This window comes from Erithacus rubecula, assembly GCF_903797595.1.
Source record: "Erithacus rubecula genome assembly, chromosome: 15".
Classification (NCBI taxonomy): Eukaryota; Metazoa; Chordata; class Aves; order Passeriformes; family Muscicapidae; genus Erithacus; species Erithacus rubecula.
This window is the reverse complement of record NC_136667.1, coordinates 15,709,812-15,726,752: the sequence shown is the minus strand read 5'-3', so window position 1 is coordinate 15,726,752 and position 16,941 is coordinate 15,709,812. Positions and strand designations below refer to the sequence as shown.

Here is a 16,941-nt window from a genome sequence, read left to right as displayed (position 1 = left end):
CACCAGTGAAATCATGTTTGCTGTGGGGTTAACACGCTCCTGATAACGTTGGGTTGTGCTTTCTCCCCTCCTCAGAGAGCAAGGAGCCCACAAGGACCCATCCCCAGGGTGACACTCTCTGAAGGAGACCAAGGTGGATCTCAAGGCAAAGGCCAGTGACCCTATTTCCACAGCCAAAGCACAAAGCACAGCATCAGCCCTGGGCCAGCTGAGTTATTTATTCCTGCCCTGGGGAAAAGAGTGCCCTGGGGCATGCAAGAGGATTAACCTGCTGGCTGCAGCCCCCAAGGAGATGCTGCAAGTGCTAAGGGTCCTTTAGCCATAAATGTTTTTTTTTTATTCTGGGCAGCTGGTGGAGAGAGTGGGAGAGAAAACAGCACAAAAGGTCACACCTTAAAGAGGAGGAATTCCTGGGCACTGGGTCCTTGCCCCTCGCCTCCCACCCCTGTCTGCGGACAGAGGCTGTGCTAATTAAACAAAGGGGCATTTGAAACGCTCAGAGCTTGATTAGTGCTGGGCTTATTAATGCTTTAATTCAAGGAGCAGAGGGAAAGCTTCCCCCAGAAGGAGAAAGGCAGCTGGCACAGGCAGAGCTCAGAGCTCGGGTACAGAAACACCCATCACACTGGAACAGGGACCAGCCCTTCCCCAGGCCCCCAGGTAACCAGCCCTGCCACAGGGGAGCCCCTGCATTAAACAGTGAGTGGGTTCAGGAAGAGGAACGTTTCTTCCCTCTTGTTTTCCTGGCCTTCAATGTGAATGCACCCAAAGATGTGAAACTTGGCTGCAGGGCAAGGCAGGTTGACACAGATTTTCCACTTGGGAAGGAGGATGGGGAAGGGGAGGGGAGGACACTGGGTGCACAGATGTGGCAATGGTTATCTCTGCATCATGCAATAGCCATTATCATTATTGATAAACCAAGTTCTTGAGGGCAGCCTGGATGTGGCCCAGCCTAGGGACAGAGAGGATAGGAGCCCAGACTGTCCCAGGGGGCAGCTCTGCTGATGGCAAAGGTGAGTGAAGGGATGGAGCTGAGCCAGCCAGCAGAGCACAGAGCCAGCCCCTCAGATGGCCTCTTGCCCCTCACCAGCTCAGTGCCAAAAGCTGAGTCTGCTCCAGGATCCCCTGCAGGAAAGGCACAGGGGAGCACAGCCAGGTTCAGGACAGGATGGGCAGCCAGGGGGAAAGCAGGGGTGGGAAGAGCTCTCTCCATCTCAAGCCTTCACCTTGCAGTCCAGTGTGGTGAGTGGGGAGCCTTGCAACCCTCATGGAGGGCCAGACTGCAGTGACTAATCCCCTGTCATAAGGAAATGGGTCCTTCTCCTCTCCTCTTCTCTCTCGATGATGCCTGGATGGAAGGCAATAAAATACTAACGTGCCCTTATCTTCAAAAGTGATAGAGGCACTATAAACACTCAGTACACCCCAACCTGGGATCAGGGACTGCAACCTCATCACGAGAAACATGAAAAAAGTCACGACTTCTTCCAAAGAGGGAACAACAGTCCATCTCCAAGGCCTCTGCATCCAGCCCCTACCCACCAAGCACTGCCCCAGGTGCAAGCAGAGCCTCTTCTCGTACAGACCACTGGGCAGGGATGCCCAGGTAAAAAAGGGCAGAGGTTTGCCCAAGATCCACCAGGATCACACATCTCCTGCCTCCCTGGAGCTCTCCAGGCAAGCAGAGCTCTTTCTGGCATTCCCAACCTGCTTCTCATCTCTGCCTAGCACAGTTGACCTGAAGCAGCAGCAAATAATCCATGCAAACTCTCTGGGGAGTATCAGGCCACGTGCTGGGAGGGCCCATCTCTGCCTGCAGCCCCCAGGAATTGCTCAGATAGGAGATTTGGGAGGGGGAAGGAAATTCGGGCCAAACTCCTAATGGGCTGAGGCACTTGGAAAGGGCCAGCACATTCCTCCACCCTCTCCCCAGCCACAGCACACTCCCAGCTGCCTCCCACGCCGTGTCAGAGCCTCCTGGCCCCTCAGCAAGCCAGGGCTGATATGGAAGATTGCCCATGGCTTTGCAGCAGCCTTTTCAGGAGCAGCACAGGACACAGGGGCTGCTCCCAGACACCCCAAATCCTGGCTGAAGTCACACACTGGTAGGAATAGGAGAGGCATTCCATGTCCCTGAGCCCAGGAAAGAGCCCTGTGGATTCACCTCTGGGCATCTGTGGTGCTCAGCTGGCAACTGCTCTCCCATTTTACCTGCTCCTGAAGCCATGGGCATGGTCCTGTCTGGAGTCAGGGCAGACAGCACTGTTGGTGCCTGGCTCTTCTGGTCCTGGTGGGACACCTTGCAATGAGGTGAGAAACAAGCTCCTCTTTGGAAAACAGCTTCTATCAGAGGAAAAACTGGTGCACAAACTGGTAGCTTTCCACAGCCTCCCAGAGAGCTGTTTAAAGGCACTTTAAAGGATCTTTCAGTCTTGAAGGGAAGGTGTGAGGGAAACAGAGCAGAATGAACTCCACGACACTGCAGGGGACAGAGGCCTTTGGGTGCACCAGAGATTGCTAGAAAGCACCTTCCTGTTTGAACAACAGCTCAGAAATCTATCAGGAGGGTTGTAAAAGGTGTTTATCTCTGAAAATCTGATACCTGTGGAGAGGACACGGAGGTTTGATTTTCCAGGTATTGCATTAACATCAGAATCAGACTGTTCCATAATAATTTGAGTCTAATCTCTACTGGAAGAGCTTCAGGTTAGTAATCTCAGCAAACTTCATGTACTTGCAATCTGTAGCAGCAAAAAACAGCTTTGTAGTAGAACCCACAGCAATTCAGTGAGCAAGACATACATTTATAGTGGTACAAACATAAGCTCTTCCATGGATTTTACAGAACTATTGGAGAAAACATACTCCATCTGCCAAAATCTTTGGAGAACTGGTTTAGAGAATTGCAGATTGTCCTGCACCCTCAATAGCTCCACTGCCAAGTGATGTCTCCACAGCACCACACTGGACAGAAGAGAGGAAGACCAGATGATCCCAAACACCTTTACATGGACAAACCACCTTAGCAAGTCTAGAGAGTCATCCCAAGCAATCCCTGCATCCTGTCACCTCCATGCTTGAGGGCACCAACAATTTGGCAGCTGCTAACAAAGGCTCACACCTGGAAGATGTTCAGACCCCAGGCACAGCCAAACCCCTCCAGGTTCTCTACTAAGCACAACAAGTCTGGAAGAAAGAAATCACCCCATAAGCAGAGAAATCAGGGGGGCTTCACCAGCTTTGGGGTTGCCTTTTATTGCTACCCGGGATTTCAGGGTGTGCTTTGGATGAAGGCTTTCCCACACTGGCAAACTAATCTTTCCTCAAGTCAGGTGTCTTTTTTCACAGAACTTTCAACACCCTCTATTTCTGGGATGTCCAGCCTGCTTAAAAAGGCTGAAAGCAGAACAAGGCTCACGTCAGAAGCAGCATGATTGCCTCGAACTGGCTTTCCTAGAAAAGCTGTCTCTAGGTTTCTCAGGTCACTGGAGCAAAGTCCCACAGCCCCAGCTCCACCTGGCAGGTGCTCCCAAGATTTCTCCAACAGATGCATTTTCATTACCCGAATATTTAGCCCTTTCCTTTTGAGATGGTGGGCACAATTTTCTGGGCATAGAAAAGCCCAGAGACCCTGCAGGCATTACAGAGCTAAGGGCAGACCTCAGCTATCCCTGGACCCACTGTGATGCTCCCTTGCCCTTTGAACTGTTCCAGCACACCTTTACAGGAATGAGAGCTCTGCTCTTTGCCTCTGGTTCTTCCCCAGCTGCCACAGAAGCCAGGCATGCATCTCACAGAGCACTGGGAGCCTCAGACCCTCCCACGACTGAATGCCTCCTCCTCAGCCTTCTGCCCTTCCCAAACACCCTTTATTTTCATGTTTCCAGATTGTGAACTGGCAGAATGTTTCACCCAGGCCTGGCTGCTGGCTGGGGCAAGGCTTGCTCCACCTCTGTGCTGCCTGGGGAGGCGGCAGGGGAGAGATACCAGGGAGAAAAACAATTAGCTGCTTGTTTTCAAGGCAAGGAGAGCAGGCTTTGGGTCCAGGGACAGCCTCAGCAAGGGGAAGGATCTCCCAGTTGCAAGGCAAAGCCCCTGGAAATGGCTCCCAGAACAAAGTCCCCATAGCCCAGCCCAGGGTGCTGCCAGAATCCTGCTAACACAATAAATTCCCATCTGCCTGGGCTGGTCTTGTTGTGGGTTTTGGTCTCCTTCCCCAAGCTCAGGGAGTCCCATCTCCCTGCTGTGCTAGGGTGACCAAGGGGCTGATTTCTGTCTTGGGATTCTGCAGGTGAAAACAGGTAAGTTTTTCCTCACAGGTCACAGGCAGATGCAGCTAATCCACTCAACTTCAGTACTGAACAAAATCCTCATGGGGAGTAAAAGGGAATAAGCAGCACAAAACACAGTGTAAAGGCAGCCCAGTCCTATGTGGGCAGATAAGTTTACCCTCAGCTGTCCCTGAGTGCAGCTGCCCTTTCCCATGGAAAATCTTTGCAAAGCAAAGGGAGGCTGCCCAGGAAATGCAGGACTAAAGCTCCCAGCTCAGTGATGGGATGAAGAGACCCTTCTGTTGAGTGCCTTCAGCAGTGTGAGCTGAGGGGAAGCACAGCACTGCTTTTCCCTGTCTCCTTGCACCACTGCCTGCCCCTGCACACCCCCATGCAATGCTGGGACCAAGGGCAGGACAGGCTGGACCCCCAGGCTGTGCCAGGGCTGCTGGGGCACAGCGTGGTGCTGGCACAGGGGACACAGAGCTCTGGGAGGAGAAGGCTTTGCCAAACATCCTTATCTCTGAAGATGCCTTTCTGACCGACTCACCTCCAGAAAGTGTTTATCTCCACTACACAACTTAATCCTCCCAAACTACTCTGGCAGCAGCTGCTGGTACAGGCATCCTTGAAAGTGCTTTGAAAGATGTGGAAGAGAAGTGCCAGGTTTCAAACCCAGCTAAGCTGATACCAGCTTGTCTAAGGAAAATTAATAGCTGCAGTTTGCCAAGCTACATCCATTTAGGAAACACTCCATCACAGAACTACTTTGTGTGTTATTTCCTCACACTGTGGAAAACAAATCAGCACAAGAAATGCCAAAAGACCCATGTATTGCTGTAAGGAGCATATATTTTTATCTTGCTGCTGATGTCAGACACAGAGAGGTGAGAATATGAAGCCTGCTAACTGTTCACAGGCTGCTGCTTCCGTAGGCTCACGGATCTCTGCTGATGGATGCTTGCATCAAAGCTGGCCTTTGCTCACCACCTCCTCACTCAGCAAAGCCCATTCCTCTCACTAACCCCTGTGTCTGTTTTCTGTACATCACTGTGCTGGTTTTGGTTGGGGTAGAGTTAATTTCCTTCCCAGCAGCTGCTGTGGGGCTGGGTTTAGTTTTGTGCTAGAAACAGGGTTGAACACACAGGGATGTCTGAGTGTCACTGAGCAGGGATTACACCCAGCCAGGGCCTTTCCTGCTCCTCACCCTCAGCAGTGAGGAGCTGGGGGCACAGCCAGGATCCCAGCTGACCCCAGGGATATCCCAGGGCACGTGGCATCACCCTCAGCACATAAAGCTGGGGGAGAAGGAGGAAGGGAAGACATTCTGAGTGTCTTCCCAAGTCACTTTTACATGTCATGGAGCCCTGCCTTCCTGGAACACCTGCCTGCCATGGGAGGCAGTGGATGAATCCCTTGTTTTGCTTTGCTTGCATGCACGACTTTTGCTTTAGTTATTAAACTGTCTTTATCTCAACCCACAGGTTTTCTCACTTTTACTTTTCCAATTCTCTCCCCCATCCCACTGGTGGGGAGGGAGTGGCTGCGTGGGGCTGAGTTGCTGGGGTTAAACCATGACAATCACTCAAACATGTTCTCCTTTCCCTGGGTGGCAGAAATAAACCAGGAGACAGGTTTTAGCCCAAGGGCTTGACACACGCCATGAAAAACTCTGGGGATGTCTGTGAATAATCTTCTGAAAAAGAAGGTCAAGTATGTTAGGGATAAAGTTCAGATCACAGAGCTACTTAAATGGGAGGAAATAAAAAAAGATGCAAAGAGGAGGAGCAGCAGCAGCTAAGATTACACATATGTGCCGTGAAGAACATTGAGATCAAATCTGAAGGAGGTGTGGACATTTCCTGCTTTAGAAGCAGCTTTGGAGAAGAAAAGAAAGGTCTGTCTTTTCATCCACCCAGGGTAGATGCTTCAAGGGATGATTGGCTTTTGGGATAAAACTTCCCAGAATGGTCAGAAGCATGGATGCTCCCAAGATCATTGGCTATTCTGTACTTCAGAAAACATATTTCATGTAACCCTAAAAACTGGTGCAAGCATCCCAAACACTGCTAAAGTAATATTCTGGTTCATTGCAATATCCTGGTACAGATTCAATATCCTCAACAGCTTTATTGAAAATTGAATATGTTTGGGATGCAGCCTGTGGTTTGAGGACCAGCTGGAGAGATGTCAGAAGCAAAACACCAAACATGAATGAAGGGAAGAATTGCTACTTCCAAACCATGAATGGAGGGAGATAAGGGAGCTACCTTCAATCTCAAGTGTTCCCACCTGCAGCACTGACCTGAAGACACAGTCTGAAAATGTCAAGAGAGGTCACAGAAACAGCTCTGAAATCTTGAATGATGAGCTGGAAATGAAACAGGGTTCAACCAAGCAGGAGATCAGGAATGGTAGACACAGACACAGGTCCTACAGGCTGCAAAAAACCCTACAGCTGTATAGACATGTTCTTTCTGCCTCCAACAGGAACAGAGCAAGTCCCTTCTGTGCTCATGCGTAAGTGCAGTCCTGGGGCAAGTGGCATGGCACAAGCCTCACCATGCAGGAGAGGCACTCTGGCCACGGCCACATCACCGTGTGACTCAGCTCTGGCTCTTGGGCAGCACACAGCACACGTGTGGTGATATCACCTAAGCACTGCTTTCTGTCACATGCTCTCATGCTTTTCAAGGTAAAATGAAGTGTTTGAGTCAAAGGAGTGATGCTGTGCTGGCCATCCACACACCCTCTCCTCCTTATCCATGACCTGGAGAGACAATGTGCTTCAGGAGGGACAGGGAATGTGTGACTGTAAGGGTGGGTTCTCCTCAGCTCCTGGAGTCCAGTCATTTTATGGTATAAAGGAGGAAATCAGGTTTGATTCAAGATGCTTTTGCAGTGAAAATAAGCACAGATTTGAACAACACTGAACTACTTGCACTTGTCCTTATTTTCTTCACACAAACCATATACTGCAGGCAGCACAGGGAGTTGCAGCATCTTTTGGGTGCAGCCTCTCCCCTTTGTCACATCTGGCTGCTCCCAAACCCCTCATCTTCCTCCAAACTCCCCATCATCCTTGACATTTCCCAGGTTTAAGGTACAGTCATGCTGCTGGCTAAAAAAACAAGCCTAAACAAGCTGCCAGGCTTGGACAATGGAAGGAGCAGGGCTCATCCAGGCTGACCCAGAGCCTTGCAGCAGATCTGACAGCAAGCCCAGCGTCACCACCCCGGCTGTTCCCATGGCTACACGGGAAGATAAATTGAGTTCAAGGAACCTCGTGTCGCTACATTATTTAACAAACAGACAGTCACGCTCAGAGGAAAACACAGGCAGGGACCCAGTTTAGCAGCTGCGTGGGCTGATCAGACTGATGGATGCCCGAGTGCCTCACAGGGCTCAAATCCTCAAGCCCAGCACCACGGAGCTCTAGCCCAAGCCAGGCAGGCTGTTAGCCACAAAGAGAGCCCAGCATGGCCACAGAAGAGCCTGCAAGACCACAGCTGTTTGTCCACAAACACAGCCAGACCTTGAACCTGACAGAGCCCTGGATATCTGACCCATTTATGGAACAATCCAAAGCCTGACTTCAGGAAAGGAAAGGAAACACACCTGCAAGTCTGTGTTCTCAAAGGTAGCCTTGGGCAAAGAGGGAAGGAATGTGGGCACAAAGAAAAGCATAGGAGGAAAGAAGAGTGTGGAGGAGTTATAGGGGTGTGGAGAGGGATGAACTGGCTTTGGGGGCAGAGGTGCTGTGGAGAGTTTATGTTTGGAAAAAGTGGTTCAGAGGAGAAGCAAGGGGGTTGTGGGGGGGAGCTGAAGCAGGGAAAGCAGGAGCAACAGGAGGTGTTTGGCCCCATGGCTGCCTGAGCCAGCAAGGCATGAGCAGGACTGTTCTCACCACAGTTTCCAGTGCTGGTGTAACCCAGCACCTTCTCCCTTCCCCAAAATCCTGCAAGGAGGAGCAGAAGGTGACCCAGATCAGTCTGATTCACCAACCAGCTGCAGAGAGCCGTGGTTCTGTGAGATGCCAAGGTCCAGTGGACTGTGCTCAGGACCCTTCCCTGGGCAGGCAGTGGGGACACGAGCAGGACACAGCCAGGCCAGCAGTGCCACCGTGTGGGAGCAGGTCACCTCCTTCTGCCAGGACAGCAGCAAGGGCTGCTGGAGCACAAAACATATACATACATAGATAAATTCAACTCTCACCCTCCTCCCCCCATCCTGAAACTTATAAAGAATGAGAGATTTATCCAGAGAAATTTTCTCAGCCAGAAATCTGCTCCTTGCTGGAAGCCAAAAGACTGTGTTGTCTCTCAAGTGTTTTTCAATAATGCCCAGAAAAATAACTCTCTTTTCCCAGGCACTGAAGTGTGACTGACAGGGCTGTAATTACCAGGGTCTTCCTTGTTGTCTGTATTGAAAAATAGGACTTTGGACAGCTTCCAGTCTGTGGGGACCTCTCCAGGCTCTCAAGACTTAAAAAATAATGGAGAGAGATCCTGTGATGACAGGGCCAGCATTTCCAGTACCCTGGGATGAACCCCATCACTCCCCATAGACTTATGTGCAACCAGCTGGAGCAGCAAGCCTCAAACAAGTTCAGTTTTGGCTGGGAGTTTATTCTGCTCCTAATCACAGTCCTTCAACACAGAGCTCTGGGGGTGCCAGGGCCCAACAGTGAGGTTAATGACAGAGGTAAAGGAGGAATTAAACATCTCTGCTTTGTCCATGTCCCTATCTGTAAGGTGTCTAACCTCATCAACTGCAGACTGAGGTTATCTCTGATCCTCCTTTTGCTGTTAACAAGTTTTACAAGTCCTTTTTGCTGTCCTTTACAGTGCTGGCAAGCTTGAACACTAATCAAGCTCTGGCCACATGAATTTTCTCCCTGCATGGTGAACAGCATCTCCCTAATTTTCCTATGTAACCTGCCCTTGCTTCCAATGTCCATGCACTGGGACTTCTGTTCCCCTCAGAAACTAGTCCCTATGACAATAACCAGTCTTTTTTATCTCCACAAGAGTGATTTTGATAAGAAATCCAGGTCAACATGACCTTGTTGATACCTCCAACCTCAATGGAGCATAGTCCTCAGCACTGGTTCTACTTGCAGAACTTGGTATCTCTGACCCAAGAGCACCTGAGAAGGTGGGGTAATCCCAGAGGAGTGCACAGAGAAATGCACTGTAACCCTTGTGTGCAGCACAGACCACTAGGAACAGCTGATTCCAAGGGAAGGCACCAGCACAGCCAGCAGTTACATGGAAACAGTGTTAGGAGAAGCTCTCTCTAGGCACCACTGTACATTTGTCTTGGTGTCCTGAAGCACAAAGTAAAAATCTGGCATGTAGGGGTTTAAAATGTAACTCTCATTTTTCTGGCAGCCACATCTACTGCACAGGTGTTTTCACTGGACTGTCCAACACAATCTAAGATCTCCATCCTCAGACAATGCTTCCAAATTTGATGTTGCTTCCTTCTCTGTTGAAAAGTGCCTTTATTATCTAGTTTCTAGGTTATAAAAACAAACTTCTTGGCCTCCAGAGCCAGCAAATTTCCTTTATACTTAATGATTAAGGTTATCTTATCTGGCTTTATGGAATGCTGGACTTCAACAGCTAACAGCCATCGAGCTGTATGAACTGGTTGCACCCTGGAATTTCTTGATCAGAGAAAAGAATTTTCCTTCAACAACATCCAGATAATTGTCCAAATTCTAGCAGTTTCTTCCTCTAAGCGTTGAGCTGAAACTTTTGGTAAGGAAGTAAAGCTTCTTGTTCTGCAACAGGTCAGGAGTTCTGGAGAGTAAATTTATTTTACGATTAGCAGTTTTGCCAATGTAAGTCAATCAGCACATTTAACTAAAACTCACACAATTCTCCAGAAATTATCTAATTTAAATGGACACATTCCTATGGAATGAAAGGCTGTTATTTTAAACAGGAAAAAAAGAGGTCAGGCACTGATCAAAGAAAGCAGGCACTGATAAAAAATTCATATTTTAACATGGCCTGTTGAATGAGACCTGTACTGACAGGTACATGTCCCTTATCCCGCACACTCCGCCTGGTGCCCCCTGTCCCACATCCCTGACCCGGTGCCACTTGACCCTGCACCGCCAGCCCGGTGACACTGCTCCTGCAGCCGCGGCCCAGCCCCTCACTCACTCTGCAGCCCCTGTCCCACACTCCCACCTCGGTGTCCCCTCCCTTGTCCCTCACCCCGGCCCGGTGTCCCCTGTCCCTCACCCCGGCTCGGTGTCCCCGCTCCCCGGCCCGGTGTTCCCTGTACCTCACCCTATCCCGGTGTCCCCTGTCCCTCACCCTCTCCGGTGTCTCCGGTCCCCGCTCCCTCACCCGCGTCCCCCGTCCCCACAGCAACGCGCTCACGCCCCGCCCCTCACTCCCCCACAGCCAATCGAAACCCCGGCGCCGCGAGTGGCGGCCGCGCTCACCAATGGGCGCCGAGGGCGGGAAGGCGCGGGGCGGGGCAGGGCGCGGCGCGGTGACGCCATCGCCGCGCGCGCCGTCGCCGAGCCGCCGCCGCGCCCGCCGCAGCTCGGCCCGCGCCGCCGCCGCCGCCGCGCCATGAGCCAGTTCAGCTTCGGGGCGGCCGCGCCCGCCGCCGCCTCCAGCGCCTTCAGCCTGGGCGCGCCCCGCGCCGCCGCCACCACCGCGGCCACCAGCGGCTTCTCCTTCTCCGCGCCCGCGCCCGCCGCCGCCTCCGGCGGCTTCAGCTTCGGCAGCGCGGCGCCGGCGGCGGGCGGCGGCCAGCCCGCCGGGCTCTTCTCCTTCAGCAAGCCGGGCGCGGCCGCGCAGCCCTCCGGCTTCAGCTTCGGCGCGGCCCCCGCGGCCCCCGCGGCCCCGGCAGCCGCCGCCTTCCCGCTGGGGTGAGAGCCCGGGGCGCGGGCGGCGGGAGGAGCGAGCGGCGGCGGGGGAGCTCCCGTGGCTGCGGGGCGAGGGCTCTGCGGGGACTCTGCACCGGCGAGCCTTGCTCCTGTGCCTGCGGCACCCGGCACCGATCGCCCCGTTGGGCGAGTGCTCAGCGAGCCCCGGCACCTGTTCCGGGGATGCTTTCATGGGGCAGCGCTTACACGTGCTGGGAAGGAGATGTCCCACGGTTCCGTCTGGAACTGGCGTGAACGCGCGTGCACAAAGAAATGCTAAAGCTCTGCTGCCGAATATAAAACGTCGTGTTTTTTCTGAGCCGAATCTGGAGTGCTCTGCCTGTTTCCTCGGCACTTTGGGAGTGATTTGTCGTTAAGGAAAGGCTGCGAGTTCTGGAGCGGTTCTGCAGAACTGCTGCTGTCAGAGCTTGCCAGATGGGAGCTGTGGGAAGGGAGCTCAAATGGGGACGAGCAGAAAAAAACCAGTCTTGTGTAGAGCGAGTGAAAATGGTGAGCTGAGAGAAGGAGCAGCTTCACATACACTGCCATAAAATGTCCTGTGGTGCCTGGGTGGGTGGAGGTAATGAAGGGAGAGTCAGGAGAAAGAGCCCTGACGGGGGATGGCAGGTGACAGCAGCTGGATGGAGTCTGTTGTCAGAACTGGACACGAGCCTGTGCAAGGGAGGCTTCTGCTGTCAGCAAGTGGTCATGGAGAAAGCCTGCTGTGTACTTGAGTGGATGTGTGTCTCAAGCAGATTTTCTTCTTTTTTTTTCCCCTAGTGCAAACACCCCGAAAGTGAACTTTGGAGCCAGCACTGCCACTTCAGCTGCTGGAATCACGGGGGGCTTTTCTTTCGGTTCCCCTGCCGCAACCAGCACACCCTCGAGCCAGGCAGCAGCCCCGACTGGCTTCACCTTTGGCTCTGCTGCCGGCAGCAGCAGCAGCAGCAGCTCGGCTCCCTCTGGGGCCACAGGAGGGTTCACCTTCTCCAGTGGCAGCACGGCCCCGGCAGGAGCAGCCGCCTTCAGCGCCGGCACCGCGGCTCCGCAGGCAACGTCCGCAGGGCCGACCTTTGGCACGGCCCCCGCGGCTGCTGCCACCAGCAGCACGGCCACCCTGGCAGCTGCCACCCCGTCAGCAGCGCCCTTCAGCCTTGGGGGGCAGCCCGCAGGTGGGGACAGGGCTGGGGGGCAGCTGGGGGCTGGGAGCCTTTGGCAGGGGGGTATCTGAGGGTGGAGTGCAGCTCTGCAGCCTCTGGCTTCTGCTGGGGCAGGATGGAGCGAGGGGCTGGAGCCAGAGGTGTTTCTCATTGGCCTCTCCAGGGTGGCCAGTGCTGAGGAGCAATTGCTCTTTATCCTTTAGTAGGAAGAAAGTCCATCTTGTCCTTTTGCTCCTGCTTCCAGGTCTAACCTTTGGGGCACTGCCTTCAACAGCAGCCGCCAGTACAACCACGGCAACGCTGACCACAAGTACCAGCCAGGCACCCACCCTCACCTTTGGAACCAAGCTGGGAGGTAGGAAGCTGTTCTAGAAAACAGTTCCTCAAGGCTTTGTGAAATCTGCAGTCCTCCTGGCAATATTTGTGTGTTGCAAGTAGACAAATATCTTATACTGGGGTGGTGAAGGGACCAGAAGTGTTTGTTCCTGTCAGTTTCCTCTGGCACTGGGGATCTGTGACAGCTCCCAGAGCCATTGGACAGCGTGTCCTGTGTTTCTGATTGTGTCCCACATGCCAGAGTCTGTTTTGTGCTTGTGTGGGGAGCACAGTGGAAGAGAAGCACAATCTTAAGTGGCACATTGTGAAAGAGAGGGAGTGGAGGGAGCATCAGAAGAAAAGGAAGTTAAAATGCTGACATCCCCAAGAGCCAGGGCAGTTTGTGTCACACTCCCAGCAGGGTTGTTAAGCAGTGGGTGGGAGCTCAGCATGCTCTGCCTGTTCACATGGAGCTGTTTGTCTCTGCAGTCACATCCACAGCTGCCAGCACAGCCTCCACCACCAGCACCAGCTCAGTGCTGGGCTCCACAGGCCCCTCCTTGTTTGCATCTGCGGCCACTTCTTCAGCCCCAGCCTCCTCCACCAGCACCACGGGCCTCTCACGTGAGTCTCTGCAGCAGCTTTGTCCCTGGGCCAGTCAAGGAGCAGCGTGGCTGCTGCTGCTGCTGCTGTGGCTGCTGGAGCTGCTGCTGCAGTGGGAGCTGGGAGCAGGCTGGGCACAGCTTTTCCAGGGGACCCTGCATTTCATGGCTTAGGTAACCTGTTAATGGTGTCTTCTCTCTACAGTTGGTGCCACTTCCACTGGATCCACTGGCACAGCCAGTCTGGGCACACTTGGCTTTGGATTAAAAGTTCCTGGAACAACAGCTGCCACAACAAGCACAGCCACTGGTAGGAACGAGATGCTGAAAGGCACTGAAGAGAAGGGAGTTTGAATGCAGTGCTCTGTAGAAGTGTAAAGGGCCATGTGAGAGTAGAGGCACAGCAGTTATGATTTGGAAAGCCCTGGAGTAACTGAAAACAGCACAGTTTGTCTTTCTCTGATCCTTTTCCATCTCTTGGTGAAAACATAAATGTTCTCTCATCTGCTGCAAAGGAGCAGGGGTGGAGCTGGGTGTGCTGGTAGTTATTAGCCCTAACAGTAAAATTTGAGGATATTGACAGGGGTGTGGGCTAGGGATGTTTTCATTCCCTCCTTGCCAGAGGTGGGATTTGCTGCTGTTCCCTTCAGAGGGATGTAGTGCAGCTCCTGCAGCCATGGGCAGTGCACCCTGGGCCTGTTCTGTGTTTGTGAGGTACCAGGTGTGTGCTCTTCTGTTGCTTGACTTGAATCTCCTCCTGCAGGGACTACTTCTGCTTCTGCCTTTCCTTTGAGTCTGAAGCCATTGACTACAACTGGTGCCATTGGAGCTGTGACCTCCACAGCTGCCATAACCACAACCAGCACAACCAGGTGGGTGTTTTGTGCCCAGGGACCATTTCCTGCCTGGGGCAGGAGCAGCTGCAGTGTCCATGCTGGGATCTGGAGGAGCAAGGGGAAATGAGTGGGTGTTGTGGAGTTTCTCTTTGCTGACCTTGTGTCCTGTGCTGCCCCTCACTCCCTCTCAGTGCCCCCCCAGTGATGACTTATGCCCAGCTGGAGAGTTTGATAAACAAGTGGAGCCTGGAGCTGGAAGACCAAGAGAAGCATTTCCTCCACCAAGCCACACAGGTCAATGCCTGGGACCGGATGCTGATAGAGAATGGAGAGAAGGTGAGCTGCCCTCCAGGGGAACCTCATTCTGCTTGCTCAGGTCCTTGAAGGCCTCATTGTTACAAGCCATCCAGTGGGAATTTCTGCTTGGAAAAGCAGAAACAGATGTGAGCTCCACCTGGGTGCTTTTCACAGTGTCTCTGTGTGTCTGTCCTGGCCTTTAGGCCTTGGAGCTTGGAAATGTGTTCTGTGACTTTGCTCTGTGATGCCAAGTTCTCTTAGGGGGATCATTCCAAGCTGACCCTCCCTTATTCCATCTTTGGTCTGTAAATCTTTATGTACCCATCTCTTGTTTCCAGTAGAACTTGCATGGTGCTGCTTTCTCTCTCCCACCTCTCTTCTTTGGAGAGAGGACTTCTTGGTTTTCAAGGTGTAATGAAATGTCTTCTGCTTCCAGATTACTTCATTACACAGAGAAGTAGAGAAGGTGAAGGTTGATCAGAAGAGGTAGGAGCCTGTGAGCACCTGAAATGATTGAATTTCTTCTCTGCATTGTCCTGCCTGCTTGTGTGACAGCTGTGCAATGTCTGCACCATGAAAGGGAAGCAGTTGGCATTTTCTCTTTGCAGACTGGATCAGGAGCTGGACTTCATTCTGTCCCAGCAGAAGGAGCTGGAGGATTTGCTGACCCCTCTGGAGGAGTCTGTGAAGGAGCAGAGTGGGACCATCTACCTGCAGCACGCGGATGAGGAACGGGAGAGGACGTGAGGCACAAACCTGCTGGGGCTGGGGGATGAGCACAGTGCTGTGCTCACAGCAGTCTGAGGAGACACAGCTGGGATGTGGGACAGGATTCCACAGTCAGTGGCTGCTGTCAGATATTTAATCGTTTTACACATGGCAATTCAGATTTTACACATTAGAAACTAGAACTGTGAATGGAAGCCCTTGAAACAGCATTAAAAGCTCTTTGGAAGTTGGTGTAATCAACTGTCTAGGAAGAGGTTACTAATTTTGGCATAATCTCAGAAAATTAATTATTCTTCAGTGACAGAAGTGATGAGAGCAGAGTGAACTGTGTGTGGCACAAGCATCCTCATAAGCCTTTAGTGATGCATTATAGCAGGGTAATTGAAAGCAGTGTTTGAGTGATTCAAGAGATGAGGAACCTTGAATCCAGGTTTGCTGCTTCCTTTAGTTCCCACAAAGTTTTCCAGGAAGTTCTCTACTCTCTATATTGTCCATAGATGTAGGGAGACAGGGGGTGGCAGTCCCTTCATGTGGGTGATGGAGCTCTCTGCCAGCCTTGGCTGCAGATGTGGAAGCTCATTCTCATTGCCCAGAGCTGGTGTGACTCTGAGCAGGTCTTCCAAGTTCTCAAACATTCTGATGTTGTTTCCCTTGTGCTCTGCAGCTACAAACTGGCTGAAAACATCGATGCTCAGCTGAAGCGCATGGCACAAGATCTGAAGGACATCACTGAGCACTTGAACACATCAAGAGGCCCAGCAGACACAAGTGACCCAGTAAATGCAAGCTTTTATTTTTTTATGAGTTATAATAAATTGATTTTGATGATCCTTATGGCTGTATCAGCAACTTTTTTTATTCGGTAAATATTTCCCTTCTGTATTGCACAGTTTTTCCACATTCATTTTGAATTTTGCCATTTCAAGCCTAAGCTGATCAATGTTCTGCTGGTTCCTATGCCTGAATTAAAATAAGTCAAAGCCACAGCCATATCATCTAAACTGTGCAGTTCTCTTGCTGCTAAGGAGAAGCAAAGTAGCAGCTTTGCTGCACATGCTTCCCTGGCAATGTTGTTGCTGCCTTAGGGAAGCTGTGCAGGGAGAAACTTGCCTTTGACTCCTCTTGCTGTTCATGCAGTCTCACAACTGACTTGCTCCTTCTCTCTCTGCTCAGCTTCAGCAGATCTGTAAAATTTTGAATGCTCACATGGATTCCCTGCAGTGGATTGACCAGAACTCAGGTGAGATTTACCTTGCAGACTTTTGGGAATGTGAATGGAAAGCAGGAGCTTGTGTGTGAGTGTTTGAGGAATCTTCCTCCTCTCCTTCAGTGGCACTGTCCCTTCTGGGTTTGAATTCTCCTGCAGTGCTTGAATAGAGGCCTCTGATGAGAAATTCCTCCTGGCAATTGCTGGTGTTTTACCAAAAAAATGTTTTTCTTTATCCTGCGAGCAAACCTGTGCAGGGTTGTGTTCTGGGGTGACTGTGACATTAATCCCTTGTTTCTCCCACAGCTGTGCTGCAGAGAAAGGTGGAAGAGGTGACAAAAGTTTGTGAGAGTCGCCGCAAGGAGCAGGAGCGCAGCTTTCGGATCACCTTTGATTGAAACATTCCCATGCTCACAGGATGTACATGAAACCTCCACAGAAAACAGGTGTTTGAGGTCTGAATGATGACCTGACTTTGTTTCTTTTCTTGGAATAAAATATGTTGTTTGTTCCAAAGACAGTCTGGGGTGTGTATGACAGAAGCTGAGAAACTGCCTGAAGTCTTTGTGGGAAGTGTGGTCTCTGTGCTTTAGCTCTGCCTGCAGCCTGGTGAGGTTCACAAATGT

General features: G+C 51.9%; 1 protein-coding gene across 1 annotated transcript; it reads left to right on the top strand.

Moving 5' to 3' along the window:
- The first annotated feature begins 10,798 nt into the window (after nt 1-10,798).
- LOC306808323 (uncharacterized protein) lies at nt 10,799-16,831 on the top strand. Its single transcript, XM_079318781.1, has 12 exons — nt 10,799-11,172; nt 11,950-12,341; nt 12,574-12,684; nt 13,134-13,268; nt 13,452-13,556; nt 14,010-14,118; nt 14,274-14,418; nt 14,816-14,865; nt 14,988-15,122; nt 15,773-15,884; nt 16,282-16,348; nt 16,622-16,831. Exons 1-12 carry the CDS (start codon nt 10,871-10,873, stop codon nt 16,711-16,713), a joined length of 1,755 nt encoding a protein of 584 aa, XP_079174907.1. The 5' UTR covers nt 10,799-10,870; the 3' UTR covers nt 16,714-16,831.
- The last annotated feature ends 110 nt before the right edge of the window (nt 16,832-16,941 follow it).